The sequence below is a fragment of the Nematolebias whitei genome, chromosome 8, assembly GCF_014905685.2.
Source record: "Nematolebias whitei isolate Nwh7 chromosome 8, NemWhi1, whole genome shotgun sequence".
Lineage (NCBI taxonomy): Eukaryota > Metazoa > Chordata > Actinopteri > Cyprinodontiformes > Rivulidae > Nematolebias > Nematolebias whitei.
Genome location: NC_056505.1, coordinates 51,873,895 through 51,893,089, shown reverse-complemented (window position 1 = coordinate 51,893,089; position 19,195 = coordinate 51,873,895). Strand labels below are relative to the sequence as shown.

At 41.6% G+C, this 19,195-nt stretch overlaps 1 protein-coding gene across 1 annotated transcript in view; it reads right to left on the bottom strand.

The window, feature by feature from the left end:
* The window catches only part of ncaph (non-SMC condensin I complex, subunit H), a 152,176-nt gene that overhangs the window by 23,809 nt on the left and 109,172 nt on the right, over positions 1-19,195 (bottom strand). Inside the window, exons 13-14 of the mRNA XM_037680782.1 lie at positions 18,934-19,077; positions 10,990-11,100 (exon numbers count right to left, since the gene is read on the bottom strand). Of these exons, the coding sequence (XP_037536710.1) occupies positions 10,990-11,100; positions 18,934-19,077 (255 nt within the window). The remainder of the gene's footprint in view (positions 1-10,989; positions 11,101-18,933; positions 19,078-19,195) is intronic.

Here is a 19,195-nt window from a genome sequence, read left to right as displayed (position 1 = left end):
GTTGTTTTCGGGACTCTTCTTCTACGCAGGCTCCGTTCCCTCCATAGCTACAAATTTAGCACATAGGCGTTAGCGGAAGCGCTAACGTGTAACACAAAAACCTTCCAGCTAGACCACAGTGCTCTGAATAGTTCAACGAAGCTTCGAGGCAGATAAATTTGCCTCGAAGATTTTTTGTAATCGAGGTCCTCGAATGATTCGAGGAATCGTTTCAGCCCTACTTTTCAACATGTCATATGTGGTAATCAACAGTTAGCGAAAACAGTTTCAGTCTAACATCTTACACAGGGAAGAGTCACCCAATAATCGACAGTTTATTCTCTAAGTGGGTTGGGCTTAAGTGATGTCATGATTCTACAATACCAATGTGTCTAGAAGTGCTCACTGATCAACACAAAAAAATCAGGTGCAGATCAGATGATGTACCACTGGAATAATGTAGGGGGCTCACTGGAGTCAAAAGTTAATCCACAATACCAATGTGTCTAGAAGTGCTCACTGATCACGCACAGAAAATCTGTTGCATATTGGATGATGTTTGACTGATATATAACTGTTGGAATAATCTAAGGGGCGCACTGGAGTCATATAATAAATCACTATACCAATGTGTCTAGAAGTGCTCACTGATGAAGCACAATAAATCTGGCACATATCGGATGAAATGTCACTGAGATATAACTGTTGGAATAATCTAGGGGGCACACATGAGTCAAATGTTAAACCACAATACCAATGTGTCTAGAAATGCTCACTGATAAAGCACAATGAATCTGGTGCAGATCTAGGGCTGGTACCTTTCTACAAAAATCAGTATTGGTACCTTCACGTCAGTGTCCGTTCCTGGACGATTCTTTTTTTGGTACAAGTTTTGTAATTAATATTAATTCTAACAAGAATAAAATTACGTTACACATTACAGTACAAATTGTGAGTTTTATTTTTTAACTTTGGTATTTCTATTCCAAGCAGTTTTCTTACATAAAATGAACAAATAATTTCTAGTTCAAAAGACCAGTTACAAACAACAAGTGACACGTCAGTGTCTAATGCTCACTGCTACACACTGAGGACCTTTTCACTTAACAGTTTTTCTTCAGAAACATCAACATGTCTGGCTGATGGTGTCTCCAGCAGAAGATGTTCACTCTGAGGCTGTAGATGATGATTGTTGCACATACAGATACTTGGTTGTCAGTTTGATAGCACTGACATATTGTCCCTCACATTCCACCAGCAGGTCACTGGATTCACTGAGGTTAGGGTTGATGCAGACTTCTGCACCTCTGTGTCTCTTCCTGAATCTTCTCTGTGGTTCTCTGGGGGTTTAGGGCTCTGATCATCTTCCTAACTGACATCAGAACACAAAACATCAACAATAACATGGTTGTGTTATTATTGATCAAAAAACATTATCTAGGCTGAGAGATAAAAGTTTAACTGGTCAACAACATCCTTTAAAGTTTACTTACCTCCACATTGCAGCCTCCACTGTAGAAAAAGGCAGCAAACTTTTAACAACAAAGTTTGTGACTGTCCTGTGGCCCCCACCTTGCTTTTCTTTTGTCTCTGTCCTCCTCAAATCAGGGACAGAGGCTCCTGTGAGGAGACCATTAACATAAACAGTGAACATTAGGTGAACTGTTTAAGCAGCTGACTGGATGGATAATCACATTTTTACAAGCTAAGCTTTATCTGTTACTGTCATTCTTTAGTTAGCTTCTGAGTTTAGCTAGCTACGTAACCATAAAATAAAGCTACACACTAATATCTTAAAGTTAGCGTTACATGGATTCTAGTTTAATTCACTGCGATGCACATATTAAGCTGTAGTAACGTTAACAAACCTAAACTCACCAGCTGAAATCCCAGACACAGCTCCGTCCTTGGAGTTCTTTGATGAAGAGGAGTCCAGCCGTGGAGATAATGAATCAGGCCGTTCAACACTCACAGGCTGACTTTAACGCTGAGAGGAGGAGGGGGAGCGGCTGCTGTCCTCCTCTCTCCTTGCAGAAAAACACAGAGCAACTTTCTGCTCGTAAATTGAAGCCGTTCGACAACACGGACTGCACATGTGAATCCCATCTGTGGGCGTAACCAGCACCATAGACGTGCAGCTATACGGCAGCTCTATACAGCTCTAGGTGTAAACACGTAGTCTGTTTGCTATACAGGTCCTTCTCAAAAAATTAGCATATTGTGATAAAGGTCATTATTTTCCATAATGTAATGATAAAAATGAAACTTTTATATATTTCAGATTCATTGCACACCAACTGAAATATTTCAGGTCTTTAATTGTTTTAATACTGATGATTATGGCATACAGCTCATGAAAACCCAAAATGCCTGTCCCAAAAAATTAGCACATCATGAAAAGGTTGTCTAAACAAGCTATTAACCTAACCATCTGAATCAACGACGTAACTCTAAACACCTGCAAAAGATTCCTGAGGCTTTTAAAAACTCCCAGCCTTGTTCATTTCTCAAAACCGCAATCATGGGTAAGACTGCCGACCTGACTGCTGTCCAGAAGGCCATCATTGACACCCTCGAGCAAGAGGGTAAGACACAAAAAGAAATAGCTGAATGAATAGGCTGTTCCCATAGTGCTGTATCAAGGCACCTCAGTGGGAAGTCTGTGGGAAGGGAAAAGTGTGGCAGAAAACGCTGCACAACGAGAAGAGGTGACCGGACCCTGAGGAGGATTGTGGAGAAGGGCCGGTTCCAGACCTTGGGGGACCTGCGGAAGCAGTGGACTGAGTCTGGAGTAGAAACATCCAGAGCCACCGTGCACAGGCGTGTGCAGGAAATGGGCTACAGGTGCCACATTCCCCAGGTCAAGCCACTTTTGAACAAGAGACTGCGTCAGAAGCATCTCGCCTGGGACTGCTGCTGAGTGGTCCAAAGTTATGTTCTCTGATTACAGTAAATTTTGCATTTCCTTTGGAAATCAAGGTCCCAGAGTCTGGAGGAAGAGAGGAGACACATAATTCACATTGCTTGTGGTCCAGTGTCAAGTTTCCACAGTCACTGGGGTGTCATGTCATCTGCTGGTGTTGGTCCACTGTGTTTTATCAAGGGCAGGGTCAATGCAGCTAGCTATCAGGAGATTTTGGAGCACTTCATGCTTCCATCTGCTGAAAAGCTTTATGGAGATGAAGATTTCATTTTTCAGCACGACCTGGCACCTGCTCACAGTGCCAAAACCACTGGTAACTGGTTTACTGACCATGGTATTACTGTGCTCAATTGGCCTGCCAACTCTCCTGACCTGAACCCCATAGAGAACCTGTGGGATATTGTGAAGAGAAAGTTGAGAGACGCAAGACCCAACACTCTGGATGAGCTTAAGGCCGCTATCGAAGCATCCTGGGCCTCCATAACACCTCAGCAGTGCCACAGGCTGATTGCCTCCATGCCACGCCGCATTGAAGCAGTCATTCATGCAAAAGGATTCCCGACCAAGTATTGAGTGCATAACTGAACATGATTATTTGAAGGTTGGCGTGTTTTGTATTAAAAACACTTGTCTTTCATTGGTGGGATGAAATATGCTAATTTTTTGGGACAGGCATTTTGGGTTTTCATGAGCTGTATGCCATAATCATCAGTATTAAAACAATTAAAGACCTAAAATATTTCAGTTGGTGTGCAATGAATCTGAAATATATGAAAGTTTCATTTTTATCATTACATTATGGAAAATAATGATCTTTATCACAATATGCTAATTTTTTGAGAAGGACCTGTAGATGTGTGTGTGTGTATAATTTTATATTTAAGTTGCATTAAATAATTTTATAGTCTGTGTGACACAAACGCACGCACACACACACCTACCTTGTGTAGAATCTAATGTCATTGTCGGAGGTTGCAAAACTGTGAATGCCGAACCGCTGCCTCAGCGTCAGGCTCTCAACCTGTTCCCGTAGCTGACGGATTTCCTCCCGGAGATTATTATTTTCCTCCACCACTAAATCCACAACTGCAGGGTCTGGAGCAGCGGCATATTCGTGATCCTTAAGGACGTCTACACTGGCTGTTGTGCCATCTTCCTCCTCGCTGTCTTCTGGAGGTGGTCTTTCTCTTCTCTCCCAAACCCCGGGTCTTGGAGGTGTAAAGAAGTAATTATTCCACTCAAACAAAACAGGTACAGCTCCCTTTTTAACCTCCGTCTTCCCATTTCTGATGCTGGCTGTTGAATGTCCTCAGGTTTGAAATGCCGACTACATACGCGAGTGTGAGGTTTTATAGCTAAATTTTCCCTGCGGACAGCCACGATCCATTGTCGCCTTAACTCCTCATCAACAGGAAAATGAAAAAAACTAACTACTCTGTTGTACCTACTGGTTAGTGGACACAACGGCACACAACAGAACTCACTTGTAGTACCAGTAGCTCGCAGATGTTTTACTTTTAGAGTCTTTTTCATGTCTACTTCTAGAAGCTAATGATAAAAACAATAACAGAAGGTAGGAGCCGGAAGTGATCGACGTGGCTTATTTTTTAACGGAAGTACGTCACCACTACCCGTGGCATATAGTCCATTCCCCCTGCCCCACTGAATCTGCTGTAGTTACCATGCCGGGTCATTAGATGGCGCTGTGAATTTTGTACCTTCACCAAATGCACATGCGTGCTGCCTCGGCACGCTGTTTTCCTCTGGGCTAAAAGCTCAGCTAACAACAACTTAATAACAAGTTAAAGCTAGATTTGGATAAGCAAAGCGGGACTGCTTCATTTAACAGCTCCACACCAGTTGCTGAGTGGACCAGAACCGAGTCGACGATGTCGGACTTTACTCTGTGATAATCAGTATGTGATTTACAGCAGGTAAATCAATGTTCTTAATAATGTTAGCTTGTGTTTACTTCGATTACAAAACAACCAAACGAGTTTTTATTTTCCTGAAAGAAGAAGAAGCTGTCCTTCCATCAGGCGGACCAGTTCTGAACGAGGCTCGGCCCAGGTGCAGTGCAGGAGGACGTCGATGAGAGATATTGGATTAACAATTTATTTAAAATTCCCCTCAGTTCTTTTATTCAATACATTCAATGTTTTAAGCTGCATTAATCAAAGGAGTGACAGCCTGAACGAGCCAGATGAACAACGTGGGACATCCAGGATAAAAACAGAGCAGAGTCCAGTTCATCAATGCAGTTTACAGTTCAGTTAACTTGATTTTAATAGTGTGTTCAGTTTAATTATCAGTGTTTGTGTGACATACAGTTTGTGGTGTTGAATAAATAAATAAAAAATTAAACCTGATGTCTTCACTTTCAACCTTAGTAACACACAATATGTTTAGCATAATTTTAAATTTGAATTACATAATGTCCAGAAAGTTTCATTTAGTTCAGAGCTTCATTATATCTCTATTATCTCTATTATTATTTATATACAACGAGGCGACGTGTGCACGTGCCTCGTTCTATAAACAGTGATATTAGAACTGGATCAGACTGTGTCTCTTCTAACACAGATGTTGGTCACATCACCTGGAATCTGACATAGATTAACTACAAGATTAAAAATATATTTCATCAATCGTAGTTCTGAAAGCAGTGTGTCCACCACCATGTTGATAGAAATATGCGCGCGCGCATGTGGTTTAACACAAAGCCTCATCGGGAGATGTTTACATTATCAGCGGGCGGTCAGTGAAAAACCTCTACTCTGGAAGGTGGGTTCAGAAACCTCCGGATTCTGGATTCATTGTCGTGTAAATGAACAGCAGAACCGCAGAGAGAACGGAGCGGATTCACTCAAAATACGCGCCGTATAAATGGTCCCTAAGCTAAAAAAAAAAAAATTAAGGCAGTGAAGTCTTCCCCCGTGCGGTCTGTCATCACAACTGCAGCCTCAGGCCACTGTGATGGAGAGGCAGCAAGTACAGAAGGTGGATCTGCAGGTACAGCTGTTGGTTCAGATCTTACCTCACTGACAGATCCTTTTGTGTTTCCATCAAGGATTTTAGTTCTGCAGCGGCAGAGCTTAAATGGGGGGTTCCGCAGGGGTCCATCCTGGGTCCCCTCCTATTCTCTTTATACCTGCTGCCACTTGGTGCTATTTCCCAGAAACACTACATACCCTTTCATTTCTACGCTGATGACTGTCAAATTTACCTCCCCCAAGACACAATGGCACATGCTCTATTCAACCTCTGCTCGACAACCTGGCTGACATCAGCGACTGGATGGCTTTAAATTTCTTACGTTTCAATGAAAAGAAGTCTGAAGTCATGTTATTCCCTCCCAACGACACGATCACAAACCACTGCATCAACCTCTCCGCTTTAACACTGTCAGAAAAACAAAGAGTCACTAATCTGGGAGTGATAATGGACCCTTCCCTGAAACTTAACAGTCACGTAAACATAATTGTTAAATCATGTTTCTTCCAACTGAGGCGGCTGTCTAAACTGAAGCCCATATTGTCCAAAAATAACCTGGAGACAGTAATGCATGCATTCATTACATCTAGGCTTGATTACTGCAATTCGCTCCCGTTTGGTATCAGCCAAACCTCCATTGCACGACTACAACTGGTCCAGACAGTAGCAGCCCAATTTTTAACCAGTACAGTCAAAAGAGAGCACATTACACCAGTTTTGGCCTCCCTGCACTGGTTACTGGTTCATCTTCGAATCCAGTTCAAAATACTACTGTATGTCTACAAATCGCTGAACAGTGTCGCCCCCCCCATCTCTCTGAACTGCTATAACGTATGTCCCACCATGCCCCCTGAGGTCAGTGGACCAGTTGCTCCTCACAGTTCCAGGAACTCATCTGTAGTGAACTAAGCCTCAGGTCAAAATCTGACCCTGAGGACCTTCATGGGACAGAAACTGTTATTTCATTGATTTGAGTCCAGAAATACAAATTAAGCTCATCCAGAGACTTTCTAAGTGTGTCCTGCACTAATCAATTGAAAGAACACTCTCTTTTTTATTGTCATTACTATTTTTACAATACCTTGATAATCAAAGTGTGTTTAGTTCAAACCATTTTAAATGTTGAAGTGAACTACTCATTTTAAATCAACTGTGAAACAGTATTAATGATTTTTAATCCTCATTCAAAGTAGAAATCAAGTTAATGTCTGTTACAGAGTAATTATGCATTTTTTGATCTTCTGTCTGAAATGAGAAGGAGTGATGTCGGTCAAAAGTCAGAGAACGGTCGAAAACATGTTTATCGGAATGAAATGTCATGTTTAACTCTCTCAGATAGATAGAAGGAAACTGGCTCCTAAATGTCTGTCTGTTTCAAAACATCTTTCTGTTATATTTTTAAACATCTACGCTGTCTCCTTGACATGTAGTGACCCTCTGACGTCACTAAAAACCACACCCCGGTTGGTTCGTTCAACCAATCAGGAAGTTCCCAGAAGGAACCGGAAGTGACCTCTTTAAAAGGGTCGACACTTCCTAGTTCCAGGGAGAACAACGTTCCAGAGCAGAACAAGAGTTCCAGGGAGAACCTCGAACCAGAAGTTCCTTAACGAGAGAAGTTAAGAAGAACAGAAGTTAGAACAGTTTCTAATGGAGTGACAAGAGTCCGTCGATGCCACGACGTCTCGCTGTGGCTCTACTCGACGAACGCTCTGAACAATGAGGAAGTTTGTTCTGTGATGATCTCACGACTCCTGAAGTCACAGCTGTTCTTACGGAGACGCTGAAAGGTGGCTTGAAATGGAACTTTACGCCGGAACTGAAATATCTTCAGAAAGGTAAAAGAGTCGATCTTCAACTGCCAGTGTACCGTGGGTTAAGCTGCGTCTAAAGGAGCGTGCTGTTCTGGTTATACAGACACTTTTCCTCATCCATCTCTCTCCATTTAAACTTCATTTTCCCATCTTTAAACTTCTATCTTGCCAGTAATTAGGTGCAGATATCTTCAGAAATGTCTGTTGGTTTCAAAAGCTGCAAAAGATAATCATGGCCGCATGATTTTCTCATGCAAGGGTCATTAATTAAGCTGTGTTATTGTAGTCAATTTTGCCAATTAATGTAAATGTGTGATGTGTTTTAAATCGTTTTTAATTAAACGACTCACTGTTGTGGTGGGTCAAAGATAAAACACGTCTCTGTCCACATTTAATATTCAAAACACGATATTACTCAGTCCAGAAAAATGAAAGAATCCGTTTAAATTATGGATAATATCAGACGCATATTATCATCATTACAAAAGGTAACAATATTAGGAATAATGGAGTTCCTGAACTCCAATATTCTCTGAATATTCTGAACTCCTGACGGGCTCGTGCACACCTACAGTGATAGCGAAAATGCTAACGTAGGCACTGCAGCTGGGCAAGTCGCCGCTGATTCATCATGTGGGCAGAAGAGGCTTGAATGATAAATTGAGAGTTATTGTTGTCAGGGGAATTTAGGCAAAGGTCATGGATGTTATCACTTACTAATGTTAAATTAATGTAAAACCATGTGTGTGAGTTAGAGTTGTTTTGGCTGAACAGAGAGGAGCCTGCGCACCTGATAAACTCCAAGACCTTTAAGCTGGAAAGCAGAGGTTGTTTTGACCTTGTCTCTGTCTGATAAGCTTTATAAAAAGACACTTCTGTATACTGTCTGTGGGCAGACCTAGCAACCGGAGCTTCAATGTAACATCTGTGTAAGCCTGTTTGTGTGTCTGAGAAGATGTAAATAGTAAATGGACTGTACTTATATAACGCTTTTCTATCTTAAGACACTCAAAGCGCTTTACACTACAATCTTTGCCCTCATTTACTCATTCATACATCACTCTACTAGATCTCTACAAACCTAATTGAACAAATCATTCTAAAGAGACTAATCAGTACTTCAGATCACATTCATACACCGATGGGACACACATCGGAGGCAATGAGGGGTTCAGTGTCTTGCCCAGGGACACTTTGTCATGCGACTGCTGGTGGATACTTCAAGATCATACTCATTTTTTCCCCAGTTCATAAGACGTACTCCCTAACTGACTTTAAAAAAAAAAAAAAAAAAATATATATATATATATATGAACACTGCCTTTACATACCTGCAAACTAAGGGATGAAAAAGGTGACAAACCTAGAGCCCAAAGTTTCTTTATATGCGGATGACATGCTTTTGTATAAATAAGAACCTCTTGCCAGCATTCCTGAATTACAGTACTTTCTTTGCTTCAAAAATTTGGGAAAATATCTGGCTATAAGGTTAATCTTCAAAAAGACAAGCTGATGTAGGTGACCTCTATAGAAAAGAAAATCTTAAGACAGTGTACCTTTTAAAATTAGTTAAACAAAATTAAATACCTTGGCATTTGGGTAACCCAAGATCATAAGAACCTTTACAAAAATAATTATCTACCTCTCATGATGAACCTTAAGGACAGTGTTAGATGGCAATCCCTACCTCACACTCTGGGAGGTAGAATAAACTCTGTAAAAATTAATATTAAATTTCTATACCTGTTTCGGAATCTGCCAATCTTTCTTACAAAATTATTCTTCACCAATCTGAACAGCCAGCTATCAGAGTTTATTTGGAATAAAAAGCATCCACAGAGTGTCAAGAGGGTCTTACATCTGCCCTGCAGGCTTGGAAGAATGTCACTTCCTAATTTCATGCACTATTACTGGGCAGCCAATATCAAAGCTCTACTATTGTAGTTGGGTAAGGATACCTCGTCTCCCAGTTGGGTGGCCTTGTAAAGGGCCTCAATTAGATCCAGCTCCCCTTCTGCATTACTCTGCTCTTGGCTGACTTTTAACAAGTCCATATTAACATACACTTCTAATCCAATTGTGATCTGGGTGGTCAAGATTTGGAATCAGTTCAGGAGGGCATTTAACTCCAAAGAGTTGATGTTTTTGGCACCTGTGTCAAATAATCACATTTACTCCCTCAGTGCAGCTTTGGGCACCTGGGTCTTGAGGGGAGTGCATTCACTGTTTGACCTCTTTGTTGATGGTAGAGTTGCCTCTTTTGAGCAGCTGGTACAGAAGTTTAATATCCACAAGTTACATTCAGAGAGTTGTAGCTGAGACATTTTGTGAGGTCTAACAATGATAGTTTTCCTTTGTACCCCTCTATAAACAGTTTGTGGTTAAGATTTTGGAATGCGGGTCTGATACCAATGGGGCCCTTAGTAAGATCTACACACTGCTCAGTTCATACCATGAGACCAGTTTGGACTCCCTTAAACTGAAATGGGAAACAAACTTGGAGGAATCCATATTGGACTCAATCTGGAGAAAGATCATTAAGAACATTTACTCTTCCTCAATCTGTCTGAGACACGCTGTAATTGAAGTCAAGTTAGTGCATGGGCTGCACTTGTCCAAAGACAAGCTGCCCAAGATCAAAGCCGATCTGGACCCCGCATGTAATTGTTGTAAACAAACTCCAGCTACACTCTTGCATACATTCTGGACCTGTCCCAAACTGCAGATCTTTGGCAATCTATTTTTGACACCTTCTCTGGGATGTGGAAAAACTGTACACCCATCACCTTTCATCTCACTGTTTGATGTGGTCCCTGTAGATACATCCTTCAGCAAGTACGAGAAGGATGTGATTGCTTTTGACCAGGAGATTTGTTTTGTGCAATTGGAAGGACCCACAACACCCAGCTTATTTATAGTTAATAAGAGAGGTGACGTATCATATCCATCTGGAAAAAATAAGATATACCTTGAAGGGTTCTGTTAAAAGATTTTGGGACATGTGGCAGCCTTTTTTGTTGTATGTGGAAAACTTGTCAATGCCTGTGTAATTCATTTTAATTCATTTATGTACTGTAGTACTGTATATGTGACTGATCCGGTGTGGGAGGGAAGGGGTGGAAGGTGTTTTTTGTCTTATCTTCTTTGTGTTTTATATGTTCAATAAGAAAAATTAATAAAAATACTTTGATTAAAAAAATGTTCATAAGTTAATCCCACTCTTGTTAAACAAATGGCAAACTTATAAAAACCTCTTTCTAAGCATTAAAGGAAACCTACCTGTGCTGGTTTTTCTGGGCTTTCAGTCAGAAGAGTCCACATGTTGTTCTTAAGTCTCTTCATGTCCATTTTCTTTGCTGTCTTGGCATAGTTGATTTCAATTTTGTTGACCTAAATAAGCAAGCAATACTGTCAGTGCATGTAAAACTGGAGGGGGGGGGAGGGGGGCACAAAAAACGTTTGAGTCTCAAATGTGTCCTGCCTCCTTGTGTGTGTAGTGTTAGCACATCTCATGAACCACTGAGCAGTTTCTAATGAAACTCTCAGAAAGCAGAAAATATCTACAACTGAATAACTTTTGGAGTCAACACAATTCAAGATGGCTGCCAAAGCAAACAGACATTAGAAACAGAAAAATGCAGAAAAATTCATCAACATTATAAACGTCAAAACTTTAAAGCTGATGGATGATGTGCATTTCCCCAAGGAATTCTAGGCCTTTCATTACTTTGAGTTATTGAAAAGAAATTTACTGGCAGAAAAAAACTTACCGTAATTGTTGGTGTAAAAGCTGCTACTTTTGTCTCAAATTTTGTACCCCGCAGTTGACATGTAGGAGTATCTTATTTATGTATTTTTTTCATAATTTTCAAGTTATATTTTAATATTTTATTCTGATTGACTTCCTGCCATCTCTCAGTAACTTCCTGCCACTGACTAACATTTTCCTTTGATAGAGCTGGGCGCTCATGGCTCCCAGCACCCCGCCCCCTTGGGGGCAGGCATTTGTGACACAGAGAGAATGCCCTCAGGTAATTAGATGTACCAAATCTCTTTGCTCATGGTTTCAAATTGCCTACAATAATTCCACCCACTCTGTCATCATGTGACCAGAAGTCAAACCTGAATGACTAATGAGGTACTCTAGAGGACAATCCCCCCAAGATAGACGTGAATTAATTTCTTCAGATCATTTCCGCGTTGTTTATCGTATTTTGTGATTCATACACAGACCTGCTCATTTGTTCATCAATAATGGAAAATGCACGGATAATTTGTTATGACGCAGCTTTCATGTTAAAAGCAATCGGTCGAAGGAGGAAACAGCTGCAGCCGTAAGCTCTACATCATGTCGTGGGTCAGGCATAGGAGATGCAAAAGCAGTCAAGTCTGGTATATGCTTTAATAAAAGTTTTAAAATTATTTCTGCGTGACAACTTTCTGTCAGTAAATGTGATTTAAATACCGGGATCTCATTTTAAACTCACACCCAAACACGAAGCGGAGAACAACGGGAGGGGTCTTCGCCCCTCCCCTTTCCGACATGAGACGGAGCAAGCGGTAGAGAATGTCAGATTTATTTTAAAGCAGTCAGTCAAGACTGATACATATTTAAACAAAAGTTAATATATATATATTTAAGTGTACAGTAAATATGTGTTTAAATACCAATATCTCATTGAAGTTATGCACAGAACAGAGGAGACAAAGGGGCAGGGGGCTGTTCTCCCTTTCTTCCACCATCTCCTCATATGAGCTCTGCTGAGCAGAAATCACGTCAAATGTATAATTTGTTTAGAAAGTACATTTAAAATCAGCAGCTGCTAACAAAATTCTTTACCAATAAAAATCAATGGTACAAAATTAATTTTAATTTTTGATTCACAACTCACCTTTGAAAGCCATATAAAGCATATATGTAAAACTTATTTTTTTCATCTTCGAAATATTTCAAAGCTTCTGTCTACACTGTCCTTCACCGATGCAGAAAAGCTCGTCCATGCCTTTGTCTCCTCCCGACTGGACTACTGCACTCCTCATTGGGATTCCTGGCAAGAACATACAGAAACTACAGTATGTCCAGAACAGCGCTGCCAGGGTCCTGATGAGAGTGCGTAAGCATGAGCACATCACCCCTGTACTCCGGTCACTTCACTAGCTTCCTGTTTCTGCTCGGATCACTTACAAAATGTATCTGCTCACCTTCCAATGCTTGTACGGTAATGCACCATCTTATTTTAAAGAACTTCTCACCCCTCATTGTCCTTCACGCACTCTCCGCTCTTCCAACACTCATCTTCTTCTCACTCCCAGGTCTCGATCCTGCACAACAGGAGACCTCCTGCGCTGCCCCTCGGCTGTGGAACGCCCTGCCTTCATCTCTGAGGCCCCGCAGACCGTGACATGTTTTAAAAAGGGTCTTAGAACCTTTCTTTTTACCCAGTTTTTTAATTGATTGCACTGTGCTTTTGGTTTTTTATTCACCCATAGTTCTTATTTGAGTATTTTATCTGCATTTTGTGCATTTTAAGTTTTTTTGATGTGTTCATTCTGAGACGTTATCCTCCTGGTTGTTTTGCTCTCGGTTGCTTTTATCCTGATGTTATCTGATGTTCACTCTTTGTAGCACTTTGAGATTCACTGTGAATGTAAAGTGCATTATAAATAAAAGTTATTATTATTATTATTATTAACTGTATTTTACCAGTACTATTTGACTTCCGGTCACATGACCTCAATAAGACTTCTGGGTAATATTTACCGGCAAAAAAAAATAATAAAAAAAATAATAATAATAAATCCAGTTACATAGGTGTTAGACACTGTTCTGTCCAGTGACTATGCTTAGATAGATTATTGTGCTCAATTTGAAGGTATAATGGTTGTAACCATGAGTCAGACAGCGAAACGTCATGAAGACTTATGACGATCATGCAGTCTGAACGTGTTGAAAGAAAGCTATAGTCTGAAACATCAGCAGGTGGCTGATTCTTGTACTACAACAAGAAAGCTGCACACTGCCAGAGCAGGCCTGGAAACAGATCCCGACGATGAACAGTGGATGCCTGAGGCTAAATAACCGGAGCATCTTATTTATGTACAAAATTATGATTTATCTTATATTTAATAAGTGCGGCTTAGAGACAGGTGGGTTCTATAGCCCAAGAATTACGGTAGTTAAAAAATATAAATCAGTTACAGTAGACCCTCGTTTATCGCGGAGGACCCATACCCTGAAGCCCCGTGATTAAAAAAAAGCCACAAAGTAGGGATAGTAGTACAAGTAGTAAGTAGTCTATCTTAGTATATATATATAAATATATATATACATATATATATATATATATGTATATATACACATATACGTATATATATATATACGTATATATACACATATATATATATACATATACGTTTATATACGTATATATATATACATACGTATATATACACATATATATATATACATACGTATATATACACATATATATATATACATACGTATATATACACATATATATATATACATACGTATATATACACATATATATACATACGTATATATACACATATATATATATACGTATATATACACACATATATATATATATACGTATATATACACACATATATATATATATACGTATATATACACATATATATATATATACGTATATATACACATATATATATATATACGTATATATACACATATATCAAGTCAAGTCAAGTCATCTTTATTTGTAGAGCACAATTTAAAACAGATAAACTGTTATCAAAGTGCTTAACAGAAATGTAGCAAAACATAGGCAGCAAAACAAAAACATCATACAGAATTAAAATTACTGGAGCAATAACACACACTAATGATCACACTAAGGAAAAACAAGCAGTAAAAATAAACGTCAATCATAAAACAACAGAATTTAAAATGAGGTAACACAGAACAAAATAAACTAACTCACACCGTATTAAACGCCAGAGCAAACAGGTGCGTTTTAAGGAGGGATTTGAACATCAGGAGGGAGGAGGCCTGCCTGATGTTGAGGGGCAAGTTGTTCCACAGGTTGGGACCTCTGACTGAAAAAGCTCGATCCCCTCGGAGCTTCAGGCGTGATTTTGGAACGACCAAAAGAAGCTGGTCCGATGATCTCAGGGCCCGAGACGGAACATATGGTTCCAGGAGCTCGGAGAGGTAGAGGGGTGCGAGGCCATTTAGGCACTTATATGTCAGGAGGAGAATCTTGAAGTCGATTCTGGATCGCACAGGAAGCCAGTGAAGGGAGGACAGAACAGGTGTGATGTGCTCAGACCTACGTGTACCAGTTAAAAGCCGAGCAGCTGCATTTTGGACGAGCTGGAGACGTGAAATGGATGCCTGACTGACCCCAGCATAAAGTGAGTTACAATAGTCCAGGCGGGTTGTGATGAAGGCATGGACTAATGTTTCAAGGTTGGGTCTGGATAACACTGGCTTGAGCTTAGCTACCTGCCGCAGTTGGAAAAAACTTTTCTGCAGAACTGAACTGATCTGTTTGTCAAACTTGAAATCCGAGTCAAAGACCACCCCGAGATTTCTAACATTGTGCTTGAGATAGGGCTGAAGTGAGTCCAGGTTTGCAGGATCTGAGGAGGCAGCTGAGCTAGGACTAAAGACGATGACTTCAGTTTTCTGGTCGTTAAAACTGAGAAAATTTGAAGTCATCCATGCCTTAATGTCATCTAGACATTTGAGGAGAGGGTGGATGGAACGAGCACTGGCTGGTTTCAGTGGCAGGTAGATCTGGCAGTCATCGGCATAACAATGGAATGAGATGGCATGTTTTCTTAAGATGGATCCCAGTGGGAGCAGATAGAGCGAGAAGAGAAGGGGTCCAAGGATCGAGCCCTGTGGGACCCCGCAGGAAAGAGGGACCGAAGTGGACAGACTTTCACCAACCTTGACACAAAAAGTCCTGTCAGAGAGGTAAGAACGGAACCAGTCTAAAGCAGCTCCTGTAATCCCAACCCAGTGTTCGAGCCGTGAGATGAGGATACTGTGGTCGACGGTGTCAAAAGCAGCAGTAAGATCAAGGAGTACAAGTACCACATAGTGACCAGAATCGTTTGAAGTTAAAATGTCATTGCAAACCCTAACCAAAGCTGTTTCTGTGCTGTGGAGTTGCTTAAAACCAGACTGAAAGACCTCAAAGATTTTGTTCTCAGTTAAAAATTGATTCAACTGAGTAAAGACTATTTTTTCTAGGATTTTGGACAGGAAGGGAAGCTTTGAGATTGGTCTGTAATTTGAGTGCACTGAGGGGTCAAGTCCAGGTTTCTTGATTAAAGGAGTGACTACTGCATTTTTAAAGGCCTGTGGAACCACGCTTGTAGCAAAGCTACTGTTAAGAATATTAAGAACAGCGGGCCCAATCGCTGGTAGAACCTGTTTGAACAGTGAGGGAGAGATTGGATCAGCAGGGGAGCCTGAGGGTTTCATGTGACCAACAACTTTGTTTAACAATGGGAGTGTGATTGGATTGAAATTCCTGAAAGTGGCTGAACATGGGACAAAAACCGATGGGTCAACTGAGGAGCGGGGGATGGAAGATCTGATCAGCTCTACCTTACCAACAAAGAATCTTGTGAAGTCGTTACAGACGTCCACAGAGGCGTCCATGCATTCAGACAAAGGGCCATTAAGAATGGAATTTACTGCTGTGAAAAGGGTGCGGGGGTTGTTTTTATTTTCACTGATCAGTTGGGAGAAGTATTTGTTTTTTTCTGATTTGACGGTGTTTTGGTAATTTTTTAAACAGGTTTTTAGCAAAATGAAAGAAACCTGGAGTTGGTCCTTTTTCCATTTGCGCTCTGCTCTCCTGCACAGTCGTCTCGCTGCCCTGGTGGTCTCGTTTATCCACGGGTACTGGGTTCTCCTTGCTTTCCTGACTTTCAGTGGGGCCACCAGATCCAAGATCTTGGTGCAGGTCTCATTGTGGTGACTAAGCAGCTCATGAGTACTGACACAGGCAGAGGTATCAGGAGTTGAAACAGCAGTGGTGATAAAAGCAGAGGAAAAACGAGCAGAGGTTGAAGGGTTGAATACACGACAGGTCCTAGGTGGAGTGGGGGATTTAGACTCACGAGCAAGAGAGATTTCAAATGAGATGGGTTTGTGATCGGATATGATAGCATCCCCAATTTCCAGATTTAACACAGATACACCATAAGACAAAACAATATCGAGAGTGTGCCCCTGCTGATGCGTGGGGCCAACAACATTTTGCACCAGGTTTAGAGAGTGGATCAGATTTAGAAAGTCCTGCACCAAAGGCTTCTCAGGGCAACAGACGTGTATATTGAAGTCCCCTAGAATCAGCACACGGTCATATTTTAACAGTATTCCAGTGAGAAAGTCAGACAGTTCATTGATGAAGCCTGTTGATGATTTGGGGGGTCTGTAAAGAGCAGCAACCAGGATGGGTTTGGAGCGGCCCAGTTCAAAATGCAGCAGCTCAAAGGTCTCAAAAGCTGCTGTCAGAAGCAGTCTGCATTTCCAAATTTTCTTAAAAAGAGCTAAAACTCCTCCACCTCTTCCAGATGGCCTCGGGCAGTTAAGAAAAGTACAGTCTGCAGGCACAAGTTCAGTAAAAACGCTTGACTCACCAGGAGGAAGCCAGGTCTCCGTCAGAAACAAGAAGTCCAGGTTATTGGAGCAGAAGAAGTCATTTATTATAAAAGTTTTGGTTGATAAAGATCTCACATTGAGGAGAGCAAACCTTGTTAGGCCAGCAGCTGGGGGAAAAGTTGAGGGGAGGACGCTGATCAGCGGCCTCAGGTTGTTTACGTCGGGCCTTCGCCTCCTCCGGCCAGAGGAAGCGCAGCTTCGCGCGCGTCCGCCGCGAAGTCCAGAATGAAGAGCCTGAATCCGAGAGCCGCCGGACACAGCAGGGTCGTTGGTACACTCCGACGGGACAGCAGTAGATGGTGCAGCCGATGGACCAGGGCAGGCCCCGATCAGCTGGAGACTTTCGGACCCACCGCAACTGGGCGCGCGCCCGCTGCGCGGTCCGGGACAAACAGCCGGAGTCCGAGAGCCGCCGGACACAGCAGGGTCGTTGGGACAGACCGATCGGGTGGCAGGAGATGGTGCAGATGAAGAACCCAGGCAGACCTCGATCAGCTGGAGACTGTCGGAAACTTCGCAGCTGAGCGCGCGCCCGCTGCGCACCTCCGACCCCACGTTCTTCAGCGGGCAGGACTCCGCGAGACATCCAGGTGGAGGATCCTCAGTCCGGTGGTCAGCTGTTGCTGAGGAGCGAGCGAGGCTCGCTTTGAGCCTCACGAGGCGGCCAGCACGTCTCCCGCGGCGGCGGGAGCGATGTTTCCGTGCAGGCAGGAAAACATCACGGCGAAGGTAAGCAGGGACGCTCCCGAGCAGTGGAGGTGGGGGCCCAGACCCTCGGTAGAAATGATCGTACGAGGCGAGATGTTTTGTGGAAAATTGTAGATTTAGAAGTTGCTCACGATCATACACCAGCAGTGAGTTGATGTTATTGAGGAAGAATGATAAAAATAGCAAAAAAACAAACAGAGTGGAGAGAGGTGAACGGCAAGCCACCAGCTCGGGCGCCATCTTGAAAGTAATTATATGTACACATATATATATATATATATATATACATATATATATATATACATATATATATATATACATATATATATATATATATATATTTTTTTTTTAACCCTTCCCACACTCTTGCGATATTCTAAACAACGTTTCTAAACTCTAAATGCTCTAGAAGAACACAGAATATCATGATTTCAGCTCCCTGCTCTCACTCTCTCGGCCACGCCCTCTTCTCCACTATGCATGGAGATCAGCTGATCAGCTGCAGGAAGGAGGAAGCTTATCCTGCAGTGTGGGATGCACAGAGGTGCAACAGGTGCTAAATAATTAAAAATAATTTATTTTAAATAAAAATTCCATGCCGATTGTGCGGCTCATCCATCTATCAGCCAAGTGTGTATCATGTCCAATCTTACTTTGAAAAACCGCAATAGAGCAAGTCCACGAAAAATAAACCGCGATGTAGCGAGGGACTACTGTATATTGTTTTTTAATGCCTTGTTTCTAATATGTCTTCTGTCTGAAAAACACTGCAGATAAAGTTTTTTGAGCAGAAAGCAATTAAAAGCCAAGACATTCATAATGTGGGACAAAAGTCTTGCATTACCCACCCTGTGTGGTTCAGGAACCAGATTGTCCTCCCCGTACGTGGACATATCCTCAAGATCTTGTGAGTGTGGAGGTATATTGTCACCTGAGGGCTGCATGTCATCTGAAGCAGCAAATCCTTCAACATCATAATCACTGTCACTACCCTGAAATAACACAATACAATAACAAATGAAGATCCATTAGTGATTTGTGAAGTGGCAAAAATTGTCCAACTCGGATGTTATGAAGGTTCAAGTTGAGGAATAACTTGGTAAAGAGGCA